General features: G+C 36.2%; 2 protein-coding genes across 5 annotated transcripts; one reads left to right on the top strand and one right to left on the bottom strand.

The window, feature by feature from the left end:
• Positions 1-842: 842 nt before the first annotated feature.
• LOC149002441 (caffeic acid 3-O-methyltransferase-like) lies at positions 843-5,520 on the top strand. The gene is made up of 4 exons (XM_089138517.1): positions 843-1,283; positions 2,183-2,493; positions 3,609-3,673; positions 5,062-5,520. Exons 1-4 carry the CDS (start codon positions 871-873, stop codon positions 5,356-5,358), a joined length of 1,086 nt encoding a protein of 361 aa, XP_088994643.1. The 5' UTR covers positions 843-870; the 3' UTR covers positions 5,359-5,520.
• A 1,191-nt stretch (positions 5,521-6,711) lies between these two features.
• On the bottom strand, positions 6,712-15,544 carry LOC149002442 (F-box/LRR-repeat protein At3g59200-like). 4 transcript variants are annotated; one of them, XM_089136929.1, is made up of 4 exons: positions 15,345-15,542; positions 8,637-9,637; positions 8,282-8,443; positions 6,712-8,172 (listed from the first exon to the last, which is right to left on the bottom strand). In XM_089136929.1, the coding sequence occupies exons 2-4, from the start codon at positions 9,606-9,608 to the stop codon at positions 7,762-7,764; spliced, it is 1,545 nt and encodes a 514-aa protein (XP_088993055.1). In that variant the 5' UTR covers positions 9,609-9,637; positions 15,345-15,542; the 3' UTR covers positions 6,712-7,761. The 4 variants fall into 4 exon arrangements, with proteins under 4 accessions (XP_088993055.1, XP_088993054.1, XP_088993057.1 ...); XM_089136928.1 differs by having other exon boundaries at positions 8,637-9,856; positions 15,345-15,541; XM_089136931.1 differs by having other exon boundaries at positions 8,017-8,182; positions 8,637-9,856; positions 15,345-15,544.
• Positions 15,545-16,146: the final 602 nt, after the last annotated feature.

Raw genomic sequence — 16,146 nt, forward strand, 5'->3', positions numbered from 1 at the left:
GTGTTTTTAAAGTTAAGATTTAGAGGTAATATTGAAAATAGATAATAAAAACTACATATCTAATACTAATGGTGTTAGTGATAGGGGTTTGATTGATAAAGTAGATAATTTACGAGTTCTTAGGGGTAATGGGGGGAGGGGAAGAGATTCAAAATTTCTCAAAAACAAAATATTATCTTTTTTTTTTTATGAGAATAAACTTAGATTAAAACGAAGTTAATGCTGAAAGCACTTACAAATACTACATATAGTGCTGTTACAGTCATCCATCTGTAAGATTCCTGTTTCTGCATAATATTCAAAATATAATTGAAGCATTGGGTTGTGGAAATCCAAAAAAAAAACCACATGTTTTGATATAGTAGCCAGGTTCATTAACTTGGGGAGTTCCTTGAGAGGTCATTTTGCTCCTGTAGGGTTTGGTAAAACGTTTGTCCGAAAACAAAATATTATCTATTAACAAATATTATCTATTCACATTATATAATCAAAAGATAGGTTAGAGAATTGTGAATTATGACAAGAATAGGTCACCTCTAGGCATTCCTTTATTGGCTCCGTGTAAGTGCATGAACCATGCAAGCATAACTTTCCTCTCATCATATATTTACCGCTAGAACCCATTGACAGTAGAGACTTACTCATAAAATAACAGATCTTTCTTGGAATACATGCTTTCAATGGTAGCACCACAAGCACCATCATTGTGACGCACTACCTAAACAAGATTCTATTTAAAATAATCAATAGTAGGTGACCTGTAGCAACTTTTTCTATTCACAATTATTACTTTCCTTTAAATCCCACATTGGAACCTCTTTAAATTGACTGAAAGCAAACCTCATTGAACAGATCACTCAGTATACCAACATGGGTTCCATAAACCATCCCCAAGTATGCACATATGAGGATGAAGAAACCTGTATGTTTGCAATGCAACTAGCTAGCTCTTCAGTTACACCTTTGGTGTTCAAAGCTATCTTGGAGTTAGGTGTTCTTGAGATCATGGAAAAAGAAGGCTCAGGAGCTCAGTTATCTGCTTCAGAGATTGTAGCTCAGCTCCCAACTCAGAACCCAGATGCCCCAGTGATGCTTGATCGCATGTTGCAACTACTAGCCAGTCACTCAGTTCTTACTTGTTCTGTTAAAACACTACCAGATGGTCAGGTCCAAAAGCTGTATGGCTTGGCACCTGTTTGCAAATTTTTTCTTCCGGATGAAAATGGAGTTTCTTTTGCTTCTTGGTCGCTCTTGAGCCAAGACAAGCTAGCGATTGATCCAAGGTTTGTACTCTACCTCTACTTCTCCTAGTATTCAAAATTATTTTCACTTAAAAGAAAATTGCATAGATACTCTTTTGGGTTTGCATATTATTATGTCTTACATCCCCTTGAATTTATTCTTCTATCACAAACGTTTTCCTGTGCCTAAACTGTTGACTTCACTTTAAATAGAAATTGAAAGACAGTTGCTGAATTTAGTGGGGTGGAAAAAAGTTTGAAAAACTAATTTTTTTCATAAAATCTCATATTGGGAATTGTTTAGTTCATTAGAGTAGGAATATTGATGAACTGACTTTCTCACTCCATCCATTTTTAAAACTCCACTAAATAAGTGAAATTTTGTAAAAAAATGTGTGAAAAACAACAAAGTATGACTCACATTTCAAAATTTTCTACAAAATATTTTTGTTTTCTTTTTTGTTCTTCCACCCATTATATATGGTCCCAAATATTTATTTTTCGCACCTCTTTTTTATCAGCACACCTTTGCAAACAAAAAGTGCCTACAAGAAAAAAAATGGAAAGATACTTGATATCAATCACTACTGCTCTTCGAACACACTTTTTTTCTTTTCTTTTCTTTTTCTTTTGAGAATCAAACCGAGTTTTAAGCTAAGTATAAAAGCAGTATAGAATTTTGAAAACACAATAGATGTTAAGTAATCACATTTTACTAGCAAGGGTGAGGTTGATATGTAATCTGAAACATTTGGGCTGTAAAAATAATGAGCCTACAAGTTCATTAGGTGTAGATCTAATTCGCTCCTTAATTAATAATACATGAAAGTGTTTGAAATCGAATACTGAAAAAAGAAAATAAGCTTTATTAATAATATTTGGTTTTACACATTCATTAATATTGATTGATTCTAATGAGAATATTTAATTGTTAAACATAGGCACTACCTCAAAGATTCAGTCCTTGAAGGTGGAGTACCATTTGAGAAGTGTTATGGAGACGAGGCTTTTAGTTTCTTTGGAAAGGATCCAAAGCTCAATGATCTTTTTAACAAAGCCATGTTTGAGAATAGCACTATGGTCATGAACAAGATTATTCAAACATATAAGGGATTTGAAGGACTTAATGTACTTGTTGATGTGGGTGGTGGAGTTGGAGGATCTCTTAAAGTAATCACCTCCAAGTATCCTACAATTACTGGTATTAACTACGATTTGCCTCATGTAATCGAAAGATCATCACCAATTCCTGGTATGTTTCTCTTTTGGTTATCATTTTCTTGAATCTCTTCATTTCATTTTTCATGAAGGCTTTAATCTTCAGATGGTTATTCATAATCCAGGGATGAAAGAGCTGATGAATTCCTTTATCTTGTTATTCTTTAAGATTCACTAGATGTAATTTAATATTGAGTTCAATGCGCATTCAAGACGACGATACTGTGTTCTGAAAAATCATAACAATTATGTTTAGAGAACTTTTTGCTCCTCTTTTCATATGTGAAATATCAACACTTCGCCCTCACCCGCCAGATTTTATTGAATTTTTTCTAGAGACACCTCTCGGGTCCCCTTTTCATGTGTAAAGTATCAATACTTCAAGAATAAAGACTATTATTAGAAAAGTCATTGACAATAATTAAATTTTAGAATATTAAAAATATACATAAAAACTAAGGCACAAAATTCACTATATTCATTTCCCTTAATGTTAAATCCTAACTTCACAATGTCTAGAAGTATATAATATAATAAAAAGAGTTTTTGAAAAAGCACATAAAATGTTAAAGTAAAGCAGATGAGAATGACAAATAAACATTAATAATATAGTGGGTGGAAGTCTAATAATGCATTTGGTATGATTTCTTTGGATGCATTATTGACTGAAACATGCCAAATGCAACCTAAGTTTTTTCAGACTATTTTTTTGACCTCGTCACTTCTTTTAGAAAAAAAGGTAATATATAAGTGTCATATGCAACCTTTCAGAAAAAAAAATTTTTAATTTTACTCAAATTTGAAAGACTGCCCCAAAAGCTTTAGGACAGTCCAACGCTAGCGCTTGGTAGCTTGAAAGGTTTCTATGACATTTAAGGCACTCTAGAAGTCAATCATATAGAATTCATTTTGTCATGAGCGAAATCCTTTATACAGTTAATTTTACATGATTCCTTTTAAGGGTTTCTTCGACGCCCTTGTACAAGAACATAATCTGAATCCAGTGAGAGTAATAGATCCCTTTGTTTGTTACTAATAAACAAGCTTTACTAACTAGGTGCTTGAAGAAAGAAATAGATAAAAGGAAGTAATGTTGAGTATCTCTCTCTCCCTCCCTCTAATAAGGTATTGTAATAATGCGTAATGCAGGAGTCAAACTTGTTGGAGGAGATATGTTTTCCAGTGTTCCAAAAGGAGATGCCATTTTCATGAAGGTAGCTTGGACTATGAACATGTTTTCTTTTTCCATCTTTTAAAGTAATACTTAGTAGTTAGTACTATACCTTTTAATTGTTCTTATCATTTTAATTTATTTTATAATTTAAATATAAAAATTAAAATAATTAATTTGATAATGTAGACTAAAATATTAGTTGGGCAAGAATAATTAGTACTAAATTAGAGATCCCATAATTCTTTTCAAAAATAAAATCTGCTAAAATAAAACTTGTTTTTAAAAACATTTTATCAGATTTTTTTCCTTTTAAATTTATTTATTATTATTATTATTATTATTATTATATATATATATACAAACACCTGCTATCAGATTTCTTTGCCTTTTAAATTTATTTATTTATTTATTATTATTATTATTAAAAAAAATTTTATCCATTGTTTTATGCATCAAAATTTGAAGATTTACTTAATCATATATTTTTAGTACGTGTGGCCGTGTGTTACATATATATATATATATATATATATATATATATATATATATATTTTAAATATGGGATGGGGTAGCTGAACGGACGTGTGAATATTTTAACTGAATGACTCTAAAGCTATACTGTCAGATATGTTGAGTAATCTGAATCATCCAACAAAATTCATATTTTTTTTCTTATTATTTATATGTTAATTAAGATAACCTTCTATCACCAGTTAAATTTAAAAATTAATAAATAAGGCTCAATTCTCGCTGGTGGTTAGAGTAACAGTTAAATTTCTTCTTCCTTTATTCCCTCTCCATCTCCATCGGCTCTGAAAATTCTTTCAGAATGTTCATTAAGTTTGGACCCTCTGATTGCAGTAATTCTTTTACTGTCGTCTTGAAGAAGTGAAAAAGAAATTTACATCTTCCTTAAGATCTCATGACTCTTTTTTGTTTCTAATTCCATCTCATAGAGATTCCCACATATTTATGTTTTAGTGAATCTCCTACCAAAACCAGTTTTTTTCCTATAAATTTCTATAAAGAAAATCAATTGTGTTAAACCTATAGAAGAACTATATTAGAGAAGAAACCAAGGAAGAAAAAAGTGTTGAACCTGTGGAAGAACTATATTAGAGAAGAAACAGAGGAAGAAGAAAGAGATGTTACCGCCAACGAGAATCAGCAACAGGTGATATTAGGTTAAACTTAACTAACCCATAAAAAATGGGAGAAAAAATAAGAATATTATTGGACGATTCAGATTTAATTTAACAAATCTGACGGTGAATATTCAAAAACCGTTCAGTTAACCTATTTACACGTCTGTTCAGCTACACTTTAGCCTTTACTTTACAAGAGTTGGTAGGGACTTTAACATTTGTAAAGAGATCGTTTACAATTGTTTTCTTTCTTGATTGGGGAACATATGCATGCATGCTGCAGTTCATACTTCACGATTGGAACGATGAATTGTGCTTGAAGTTACTGAAGAACTGCTATGAAGCACTACCATCAAATGGAAAGGTGATTGTGGTTGAATCAATTTTCCCTGAAATCATAGAGACCAACCATCGTACGCAAGCAAATTGCCAACAAGATGTGATGATGATGACCCATCATGGAGGGAAGGAGAAGAGACAAAGGGAGTATGAGAACTTAGCAAAAGGAGCTGGATTTGGTTTCAAATTGGTCTCTCGGGTTTATAACTATTCACTAATGGAATTCTATAAGAGCAATTAAGAAGATATTCTACTTGGGTTGGCTGAAATGCTTGTATTGCCAGCAACACTTTCATTACTGTGTCACTTGTTTTAGTTTTTACCTTTTATTTCTCATTATTTGTGTTTTTCTCTATGAATTACTGTTTTCAGTTTCTTGTTAGGTGGAAAGGGAAAATTTTAAATAAAATTCTTTTTTTTTTAATTCTCTAAATAATATGAAAAGATAAGGTAAAGGAAAATGTTGGGACACCATAATGTAAAAGCTAGGACTCACTTTGTCTGTTTTTCTTCTCCTTTTGAAATGATCCTCATTGTTAGCAAAGTTTTTTTTTTTTTTTTTTTTTTTTTTTGGGGGGGGGGGGGGGGGGGGGGGGGGGGTGGAATTAGCAAAAGGGAAAATTGGTCACAACTATAACCATCACTAGATTGAAGAATCTCCTCTAACTCCGATGGGGGGATTTGAAAAGAATGTTATGGAACTCTGTAGGTAAAAGCACCTTTGACATCCAATCAACAGCAAAATTGGCATTTCTTTGGACATGAGTAATGGTTGATCGATCATTACGAATGAGCAGTGATCTAATGGCAGTAATGCTCGTCATGAACCTACCAATCAACATTTGGTAGGATGAGAGAGCGAAACCACCTTCATTGAATCCAATTCTACGATTAATGGGAGAAGCCCCTTCTCGATGGACAACTCAACTCCTCCCTTGACAGCAAGGAGCTCAGCTTCCATATAGATTCCCAAATCCATGACTCTGTTTATTGGGCCGCCAAAAGGAGATTGAGCAAACTAATTGTAAGCCGATTTAATAGTGAACAAACCATCACTCAAGGATTGCCAGATGAAAACATCTTACCTGTCAAAAAGATTTTGATTTTTGATTGAACAAATGTTATGAATCCAATCATGTATGGTGAAAAAATTTCTTCTCCATGTTGGTAGAGTAGAGGATCCAACTCACTTTTTCCATCTCTATTCCTTTAGAATGGGATTTATTGCCAAAAATTCCAGATTTATATTAGGTTCGATCCAGCTATCTAACGAGAAAAATTTTGAACTCAGGGGCGGAACTTCCTTGGGGCCAGGGAGGCATGGCCAACACCCAACAACCCCCTTTAATTTTTAATTCTTTTAAAGAAACTTTTCTAGCCCCCTTTTCATGTGTGAAATATATCATCACTTACCCCTTCCCAATATCCCCTAAAAAAACTGAAAACTTTTAATAATAAAGATAATAGATAAAAAAAAGTCATTGTATTTTGCTAAGCAGCCTACAACCAACGTTTAAAGTATCCAACAATGTAACCATATTAACAGATACATGTACATATTGAATACAATCAATACAATACATCTCCATGTCTCTTTATTAGATCGTTCTAAAATAAATTGGCCAATATAATACAATACTCAACACAGGACGATATGTCTATTAAAATCACTTGACCAATTCGATAATGATACTTTAAACCTTGCATACAGCATCCTTTCTCCGTCTTTCTAATAAAATTTTGAGGGTGTGGTGAGCTAGATTTCTGGTTAACATTGACAATGAGAATTTGGGAGAACAAATCCTAATGTTTAATGGATTCCCTAGTAATTCTTAAAGAAGTACTGCACAGTGTTCTCTCAATCAAGCGAACTCTGCGAGTTTACTGTCTTCTAGGGGTCAAACTAGATCAGGGAAAATTAATATTTAGCAGCACTGATCATCCAAGGTTAGGGCAGAAGAAAATCAATATTTCTCTCAATCAAGTGAAATCTGTGAGTTTACTGTCTTCTAGGGGTCAAATTAGATCAGGGAAAATGAATATTTAGAAGCACGGATCATCCTAGGTTAAGGCAGGAAAAAATCAATAAAAAAACTTCATTAAGCATATGACAATACACTGGTAAGGGGATATCTTCCTGCCTCAGTTTAAATGTGTACTGCTATTTCTAGTCAGACAAATTAAGCATACAGAATTAGAATTGCTGCACCACATAAACATAAACATATATCTAAATAGTGCAAAAGTTTAGCAGAATGAGAGCATGCAGAAACATCAGGAGGGGTGAGTTTCCTGCCTTTCATTGGGTACATGGCAATTCTTACAACTCCTACTGTGTCAGGGCATGAGCAGTAAATTCCCCCACAGTAAGCATTTCTCCATAAGAATAATATAGTATACAATTTATAATATATCAGCTTCAATAGCATTTTTCAGCAGTAGAGAAATAGGGTTGTTTCCAGGTTATTTGTACAATTTGATGTTGAATACAACATTGGAATTTCTGAACAGCACCTCTCTAAAGATAGATATATGCATTCTCATCTAGTAGTAAGTGTTTCCATTAACTTAGAACCAACACTGATGATGACACTATTAAATGCACTCCTGAAAACCAAAACAAAGTGTCTGAATCAGTGCCATGTTACCTGGGTAATGGGCGCCATTCATCCACATCATACAGGAAAGGCTTTCTCCCCAGTGGCATCAAACAGGACTTCTGTTGACCACGCAAGCCATATGCACATAGAGGCTGCTCGAAGTAATCATGTCCGCACATCAAGATTTTTAAATCAATTGTACAATGGTCTGATGCTCGCAAAAACCCTAGGAGCTTTCGGTTAGCCTCTCCTTGATTCCAAGTGTCAGCAGACAATTCTACAGAAGCCACAAGTACTATCTTCTCCAAACTCTTAGAATTTCCTAGCAAAAATTTCAGCAGCTTCAGTTCATTTTCCCTACCACCAAAATCCTTCAGTTCAACCACCTTGAGATGATCACAGTGACAACTGATGCCTAACTTCTCTGGTTCCCAGCATCGGCCCACCGACTTGTCCTGCACATGCCTCCATGACCAACTGAACTCGGAATTCAAGGCATAAAAAAGCATGGCCTATTATACTAATGGCTAACTAAGATAATTAGATTGTTATACTTCGATTTACCTTATCAATTTTTACTTTGAGGTATTCAAGATTAGGAGCACTTTGGAGCAAGTGGGTTATAACTGAAAGATGCCTTGCACAACACCCTGCAGTAAGCTTCAAAGATCTAAGATTGCCAAAGGTGGGCAGATGATCCAACAAATCACGCACAGGAGAAAGAATCTGCAACAGGGGTGAAAATTAAAATTTAACACCTTCAGAAATCAAATAAAACAAAAGAGATACCCACTGTAATTGCTAGAACTTATTCTAAAACGCGACAATAGGAGCAAAAAACAACATAAAAACAAAGAGAGATAACTCGGTAACTTTGACAAATACAATCACATAGAAAGATGAGGTTCAGAAAGAGTACCTCAATGGTGTTGCTGTTTGTACCAGACAACTTCAAAACTTTTGCATGAGAAACCCCTTTAAGAAGATTAATTGCACTGTAACCCTCAGTATTCCAGAATACCCTCAGTTCATGCCGAGTAGGCCATAAGCGAATACTTGCTTCAACCACAGACTGTGGATTCTCCAATGAATATCCAAAGGCAACACCATCATGGTACTTTAAGGATACAAGATCTCTAGTCGAAACCTTGATCTTACAGTGACTTAAACTATTTTGACCACCAGCACCACAGTCCACTGTCAAGAACTTCAGTTTAGGAGCAGAAATGTGGAGGACTTCAAGATTTCGTAATCCACATTTTTTCATGATCAAATTTTCTAAGGTCGGACAGTTGAAAAAGAAATTGTGGGTCAAATGTTCATCTGAAAATATAACAGAATCCAGACGCATCGTTTTAAGGCTAGGAAGATAAACTGAAGTTGGGAGATTGAGATCCGAGCAAGCCAAATTGAGTTTCAATACTGTTAATAATTCAGAACTAAATAAGCAACCGGGAAACTCAAAAGGAACCCTAGGGCGTATGAAAATATCGAGTTCTTTGACCTCACGCTTTATTGCAGCTCGGATCCATGAATCAATCCGAACCGCATAACAATCTCCTCCCAAAAGACGGAGCTGCTGTATATTTAACAAATTTTGAACCAGGACATTATCCACAAAATCCATGAATTTAACCATTAAATCTTCATTCATTTGTATGGAATAAAACAGGTCATCCTCAAAGTCTAGCTTGTCAGCATAAGTCCACAAGTATCGCCATCTCCTTGACAATATGCTAGTACTTACTGCAACCTTGGTAGGTACTAAGGAGAGGATGTGATGAAGAACTGGATCAGGTAGCCCACTTATTCTATCATAGTTGACTTTCTCTTGTTTCCCAAGTGGCTCTTGATTTTGAGCTCCCACCTCCACTAGATCACCTACTCCCATTTTTTGTGGAATTTTCAACCGATGATTGTCTGATACATTTCACATTCCAAGTCCAGTAAATAAGAATGGCAAACTTTGTGTTGACTGACTAAGGAAAATGACCAAATGATCCCTAAACAATTAAACAAGATTGTATGTTCCAAAGGCCTAGAGTAGTTCTATATATCCAAATTTTAAATTAAGTTGGAATCTTCTGCTAAGACATTCCAGACATCAGATGTAAGGAACCTTAACACATAAGCACCTACCTGAAATCAGTCATTCAAACCAGATATCATCAGCAACAATATTTGGAAATAAATTGTACTTGTAGTTACAAAAACAAGAAGGCCCAGAGAAAAAGGCTATGGTCTGAAAATGGAACAACTTTGACTTCTGAAAAAACCAGAAAATTCAAAAAACAGCCAAAACAACATCTATGTTCCACTTATGCTTCTTCTTCCTTAATTAGTTCCATTGGACTGGATTACAAGGCGTACCTGGCCTATCAGATGATTTGGAACTTATATCCCTTCTATTGCATGTGCGTGTGTGTTTTGGGGGTGGGGGCAAGGTAAACTGACCCCTACCCCCACATCATCAGCATAATGAGTAGTTAAAAACGCATTTGATACTCTCACATCACTTAAGAACCAAAAGCCAACATGTCATAACACGATCCTGAATAGGTATAGAACAAATGTAAGGTCTCTAGAAGTCATTACCTTCTTAGGTCTACACCATACTTTGAAAGAATACGCAATGTAAAAATAATGCATATAAGTCCTTAGAGATAGAATACTTAAACAGAAAGACAATGCCAGCATAAAGCCATAAAGGCAGTCTGACAGTTGCCCAACTTTTGCTATGCAGCTCTTTGCATGGGAATGCTCAATGCACTAATCACAGGAAGGTCATCGAAGTCATGGCTATATGGTGCAGTTGCATGTGCATGTTTGGACAAGATTGTCTCTTGCTCAAGACAAATCAGCTCCAACACATGATTCCAGTCCAATAGGGATTGGCACAGGATCTCATTTGTCAGGGTATTGTTGTAATTTGAGTTTAACTTTCATTTTCTACCAGGAATTAAGTTTTGGAGATTTATGTTGACAGCATGTATCTTTGAAACACATAATTTTAAAATAGTAAGTAGGTAATAAAATTTAAAATACTCAAGTCAGGTGCCAATCTATAGTCTTTAATTTTATTAATAGTACACAGAGAAAGCTAAATGTCAATTTGCATTAATTCTTTTCCTATTGCCCCACTAGCAGAGGCCCAAGACTTCACAGTCTTCGTGTGCCAGGTATAGGACCGGCAGTACTTATCAGTAAGTCATGTCTGGGGGGATCTTTAGTAGTTGCTATTTTGTCTTTTAGAAATAGGTGAAAATTTAATAGTAGTCACATATTTTGTTAGCTCTCTACAAGATGGTTTCTATTTCATCATATGTTTCGATGGAGAATGTTATAGTGTAGACTGTAGAGGAATTCCCTTCTTGACACTATGAAATTCTGGGTTGCTGCTTTGTGTTAAAACACCATTCGTAGGTTCTGGAACAGGGGTACTTTTGGGTAATGAAATAACTCATGTGGGAGGGTCACATGGGACAGGAGCTCGAGGGGGTTTATATAGCGTGAAATTGTAATTAGAGATAGGGGGAGGGGCGAGGAGTTTAGGTTTTTGGGGCAAGCTTGGCATGCGGTTGTGAACTGGGTCGAGTTCACTGGTTTTGGGTTAGAGATAGGGATCGTGAGTCTTCGTAAGGGAAATTAGAGATTGTTATTGGAATTCAAATTACTTTTGTTTGTTCATCAATTGTGATCCAATTGTTGTATTCATTTTGTTGAGCTCCATCAAGAGAGATTTCAGGGGTGAGAAGTGATTTGTTGCCAGAAATTGCAGGTAAGCAGTGAGCGGTTTGCCGGTAATTGCAGAGGTCATTCCAGGGTCTTATTAACATGGTATCAGAGCCAATTTGATCCCAGGGCATGGTTAGGAGTAGAATGGAAGCAAGAGTGGAAGATCTTGAAAAATCTGTTAAAGGATTCAGATCCAGTTCAAGGCATTGGATTCCAAGATTGGAGTCCTAGGACGGGAGTTGGAGAAAGAACAGCAGTGTAAAAACGAGTTCAAAGCAGAGTTGAATGCGTACCTGAGGAGCGGTTACGCAGGGATTTTATGGCTGGGTTGAAAGAGGAGTTATGGGCCAAGATCCGCAGGTTTGCACCATCGAGTCTGGCCCATATGACGGATCTGATCCAGTCAGATTGAGGAAAAGAACCATTCCCTTAGTGGGCCAAGGGAACCCAGCAACAACCAGCCCATAAGTCCATCTATTCCTAATGCAGCCTAGCGCCTTTTGAATTTAAGTTCAGTCCTTAGGAGTGGGCCGAAGCCCAACCCAGCAACAGGAACTTGAGTGGTGTTGGAGCCAACTCAGTTGGGTCGACCGGGCTAAGTCAAGCCCAACCAATTCCTGCGCTGATTAGCCCCTTGTCTTCCCCAACCTCTTCTCAGGCGGCAACAATCCCTACTGGACAGAATCCACACTCGCAGTGGCTGACGCCGGAAGATATTAAGTCGAAGATGGACAAGGGCTTGTGTTTCCACTGTGATGCGCCCTATTCCAAGGCCCATCAGTGTCCCTACGAGCAACTTAAAGTTCTGATTGTTCATGAGGAAGAAGTGGATGCAACGGCGGTTACAGGCAACTGCAGTAGTGTGGTGACAATGTCTTTTGATGGAGGCTCAAGTTCACCTTGAGGGCAAGGTGAAACTTTGGGGGGAAATATTGTTAAAACACCATTTGTAGGTTATGGAACAAGGGTAGTTTTGGGAAATGAAACAACTCACGTGGGAGGGTCACATGGGAAAGGAGTTTGTGGGAGTTTACATAGCGTGAAATTGTAATTGGGGGGGGGGGGGGGGGGGAAGGAAGAGTGTAGGTTTTTAGGGCAAGCTTGGCTTACGGTTGTGAACTGGGGCGAGTTCACCGGTTTTAGGTTAGGGGCAGCGATCATGATTCTTCAAAAGGGAAATTACAGATTGCTATTGGAAGTCAAATCGCTTTTGTTTGTTCATAAATTGTGATCAATTGTTGTATTCATTTCATTGAGATCCATCGAGAGAGATTTCAGGGGTGAGGAGTGATTTGTTGCCAGAAATTGCAGGTGAGCAGTGAATGGTGGCCGGTAATTGCAGAGGTCATTCCAGTGTCTTATCACTTTTCTGCTATTAGTAAATCACAAGAGTGACAACCATTTACATGCTAACAACCATTTACATGCTCACCATTTTAGACCAAAATATTCTATGGCCTTGTGCTTTATTCTTCCTTAAGAAATGCAGGACGGCTGTGACAAACAGTGAAGCCTACTGGGAAACCAGTGCCAACAGTGTAATGCTGGCAAGGCATGAGTGGGATGCACTTGACCTAACTTCTTCTCTCGTCTCTTTCTGGTTTAACACAAAGGTATGTAAATCAACCTCATCCTAATTCGAATGCTATCTTGTTGAAAATGGCCAAGGACTGTTGAAGCTACTTCACATGTTAAACACTCTCCAGCTGAGCTTTTGGTTTCTATTTATGCCATTACTGGCCAGCTACAATGGAGGATGGGTTCTCTCACATCTGACCATCTAGATTGGGCAGTTTTAAGGTTAATTATTCCTGGACCTACTTGTCATTGAATTGGAGTCTTAAAGTTTTCTACCCTATGGGTTGGTTGTGTACTGGAGTTACTGAACTTGATATGAATTTATTTATTTTTCAAACAGTTGATCTGACAAATCGCCATTGCATTGGGTAGGCTATACATATGACTGATGAGGAGATAGAAACAACGGAATACCCAATGCCTCCACCACCATCCACTTTAGGATAGGGTTTTTGGACTCAAAACTCATGACAACTAGGTGCCAATGGAGCAGCCTTACCAATATACCAGGGTCTATTTGTAATGAATGTACTTCATTAATTAATAAAGAATGGGATACATCATATATATAGCAAGTGTAGGAAACACAAAAAGACAAGATGCTAGCATGTGTACAAATATGACTCATAGGATCTACAGAAGGGAAAAACAAGAACCAAGAACACAGACGGAGCAGAAAAACCCAGATCGAGAACACTCGCCAGAGTCAAACAGCGAATGATACCATGTAATGAATGTATTTCATTAATTAATCAAGAACATGATACATCTATATATATATATATATATATATATATATATATATAGCAACTGTAGGAAACACAAACAGACAAGATGAAAACATGCGTACAAATGAGTCATAGGATCTACAGAAGGGAAAAACAAGAACAAAGAATGCAGACGAAGTGGAAAAACCCAGATCGAGAACACTCACGAGAGTCAAACAGAAAATGATACCATGTAATGAATGTATTTCATTAACTAATAAAGAATGGGATACATCACATATATAGCAAGTGTAGGAAACACAAACAGACAAGATGACAACATGTGTACAAATATGAGTCATAGGATGTATAGAAGGGAAAAATAAGAACCAAGAACGCAGGCGGAGCGGAAAAACAGAGATCGAGAACATGTTCTCGCCAGAGTCAAACGGAGAATGATACATGTAATGAATGCTTTTCATTAATTAATAAGAACGAGATACATCACATATATGGCAAGTCTAGGAAACACAAACAAACAAAATGCTAACATGTGTACAAATATGAGCCATAGGAACTACAGAAGGGAAAAACAAGAACCAAGAATGCAGATGGAGCGGACAGACAAGATGCTAACACGTGTACAAATATGAGTCATAGGATCTGCTATCTATCACTATTATCTGATGATCAGATATAATGTTGTTTATAAATCCGGAAACTAATTTCTATATTGTTAATCTGCTAACAACTTGAGATAGTTGTCATCTTGTTTTAAATGTTCTAGCAATAGATTGTCACTTTCTTCCCTTTATACAAGCTACAGGATTCCCTTCCCATGGCTAACTACTAGTGAATGTCTACTGACAGGTCACAAGCTGCCTACAGAGTATGGGTTCGATGGATGGATCTGCTTCTGGATGATGTGTCTGGGTAGTAGATCCAGGGGTATATATGCAGTATTAGACGTAAGAGAGCCACTACTTCTGTTCTTGTTTTTATGATTATAACTATTTTTTGGATGAATTACTTTTGTTCTTGTTGCTTCTATTACTATTGTTATTATATTCATTTATTTTTATTTTTATTTTTATGTGAAGCTGCTACTTTTGTTTAAGTACTGCTGGTTACCTTCAAATGAATGCTCCATTCAAGGGTTTTCCTAAATACACCCATAATGCTAAAAGAAACCAACTGACATGGACATATGATTTTCAGAATAACAAGTATGTATCTTCCATTTGCCTTTATTAAGTTTCATCCCCCAGGCTGAAATGATAAGAACTGTATTTCGAAAGCTAGGGTTCATATACAGACCATGAAACCGCTCCATGGTGCAGTTCAGACATCGTTTATGATGAGGCTACCAGAGTAGCAATTTTATCAGATTAAATAGCTCATAGTTAGTGGATTTAGTTACCAGGGTAACTCAAACTTCCTCTTTTGTTTATCGATTCAAAGAATCAATTTGAACTCAGCAGAGCAGACTATAGGCTAATTTCACGGATTCAAAACGAAATATCACTTCTGCTGTGTCAAGATATAGACAGATAGTTTTCTATATACTAGTTCTGAGTGCAAAGTATAGAAGAGTAAACCGATCGTACCTCAAGGATGTCTAGATTGAGATGACTCCATGGACGATTTTTAAGGTTTTCTTCGAATGAGTGACTCACCTTTACCAAGAGGTAGAAAACAGAGTAGCTTTCCTTTTAGTCAGAAAACTTTTAAAATTAAATTCCTTTGCCAGATCCGAACCGAGTATCTAGGATGAAAACCGAGTAGATTTAACTAATCAGATTTCCACTTCATTAATTTTCTTTTTTGGGGTAAGAACACTTCATTAATTTAATAATTTCAAAGCATACCAAGAAAATATCTTCTTCTTTTTTTAATCTTTTTTTGTAATGATCTTTATTTATTTCAGGTTACAATATTATAAGTTTTTTGTTGTAGAATACAATATTATAAGTTCGGCTGACCATTTTTTAATGGTAATGAATGTTGAAATTTGTTTTTAGTCAAAAATAAATTTATATTAGACTCTCTGGAGAGAGTTAAACCAAGCAGAGTTTATAGTAGAACTGTAGAAGAGGGTGGGATATCCACCAAACCTTAGACAAACAAAACAACTTGGAACCTGATGAGTAAGGACTAAAGAACAAACCATAGACTGGATGGTTTGACGAGTAAGAACCAAACCCTAGTGGCTCCAATCGGGCCTACGCTCCGGCTCTAATAAATCCAGGGTAACCATCAAGGGAATCCCCATCCCCATGGAATTGGAAGATGAAAGATCCTAAGATTCAACTCTAAACCTAGGACAGTCGACTAGGATCGAAGCCCACTTGTCGAATCCGACGGCCACCACTTAGAGGTAAGTCCTTGATATGGAGAAAATATAACCGA

This window comes from Hakea prostrata, chromosome 10 (genome assembly GCF_041222555.1).
Source record: "Hakea prostrata isolate BN-2017 chromosome 10, UWA_Hpros_2, whole genome shotgun sequence".
NCBI lineage: Eukaryota > Viridiplantae > Streptophyta > Magnoliopsida > Proteales > Proteaceae > Hakea > Hakea prostrata.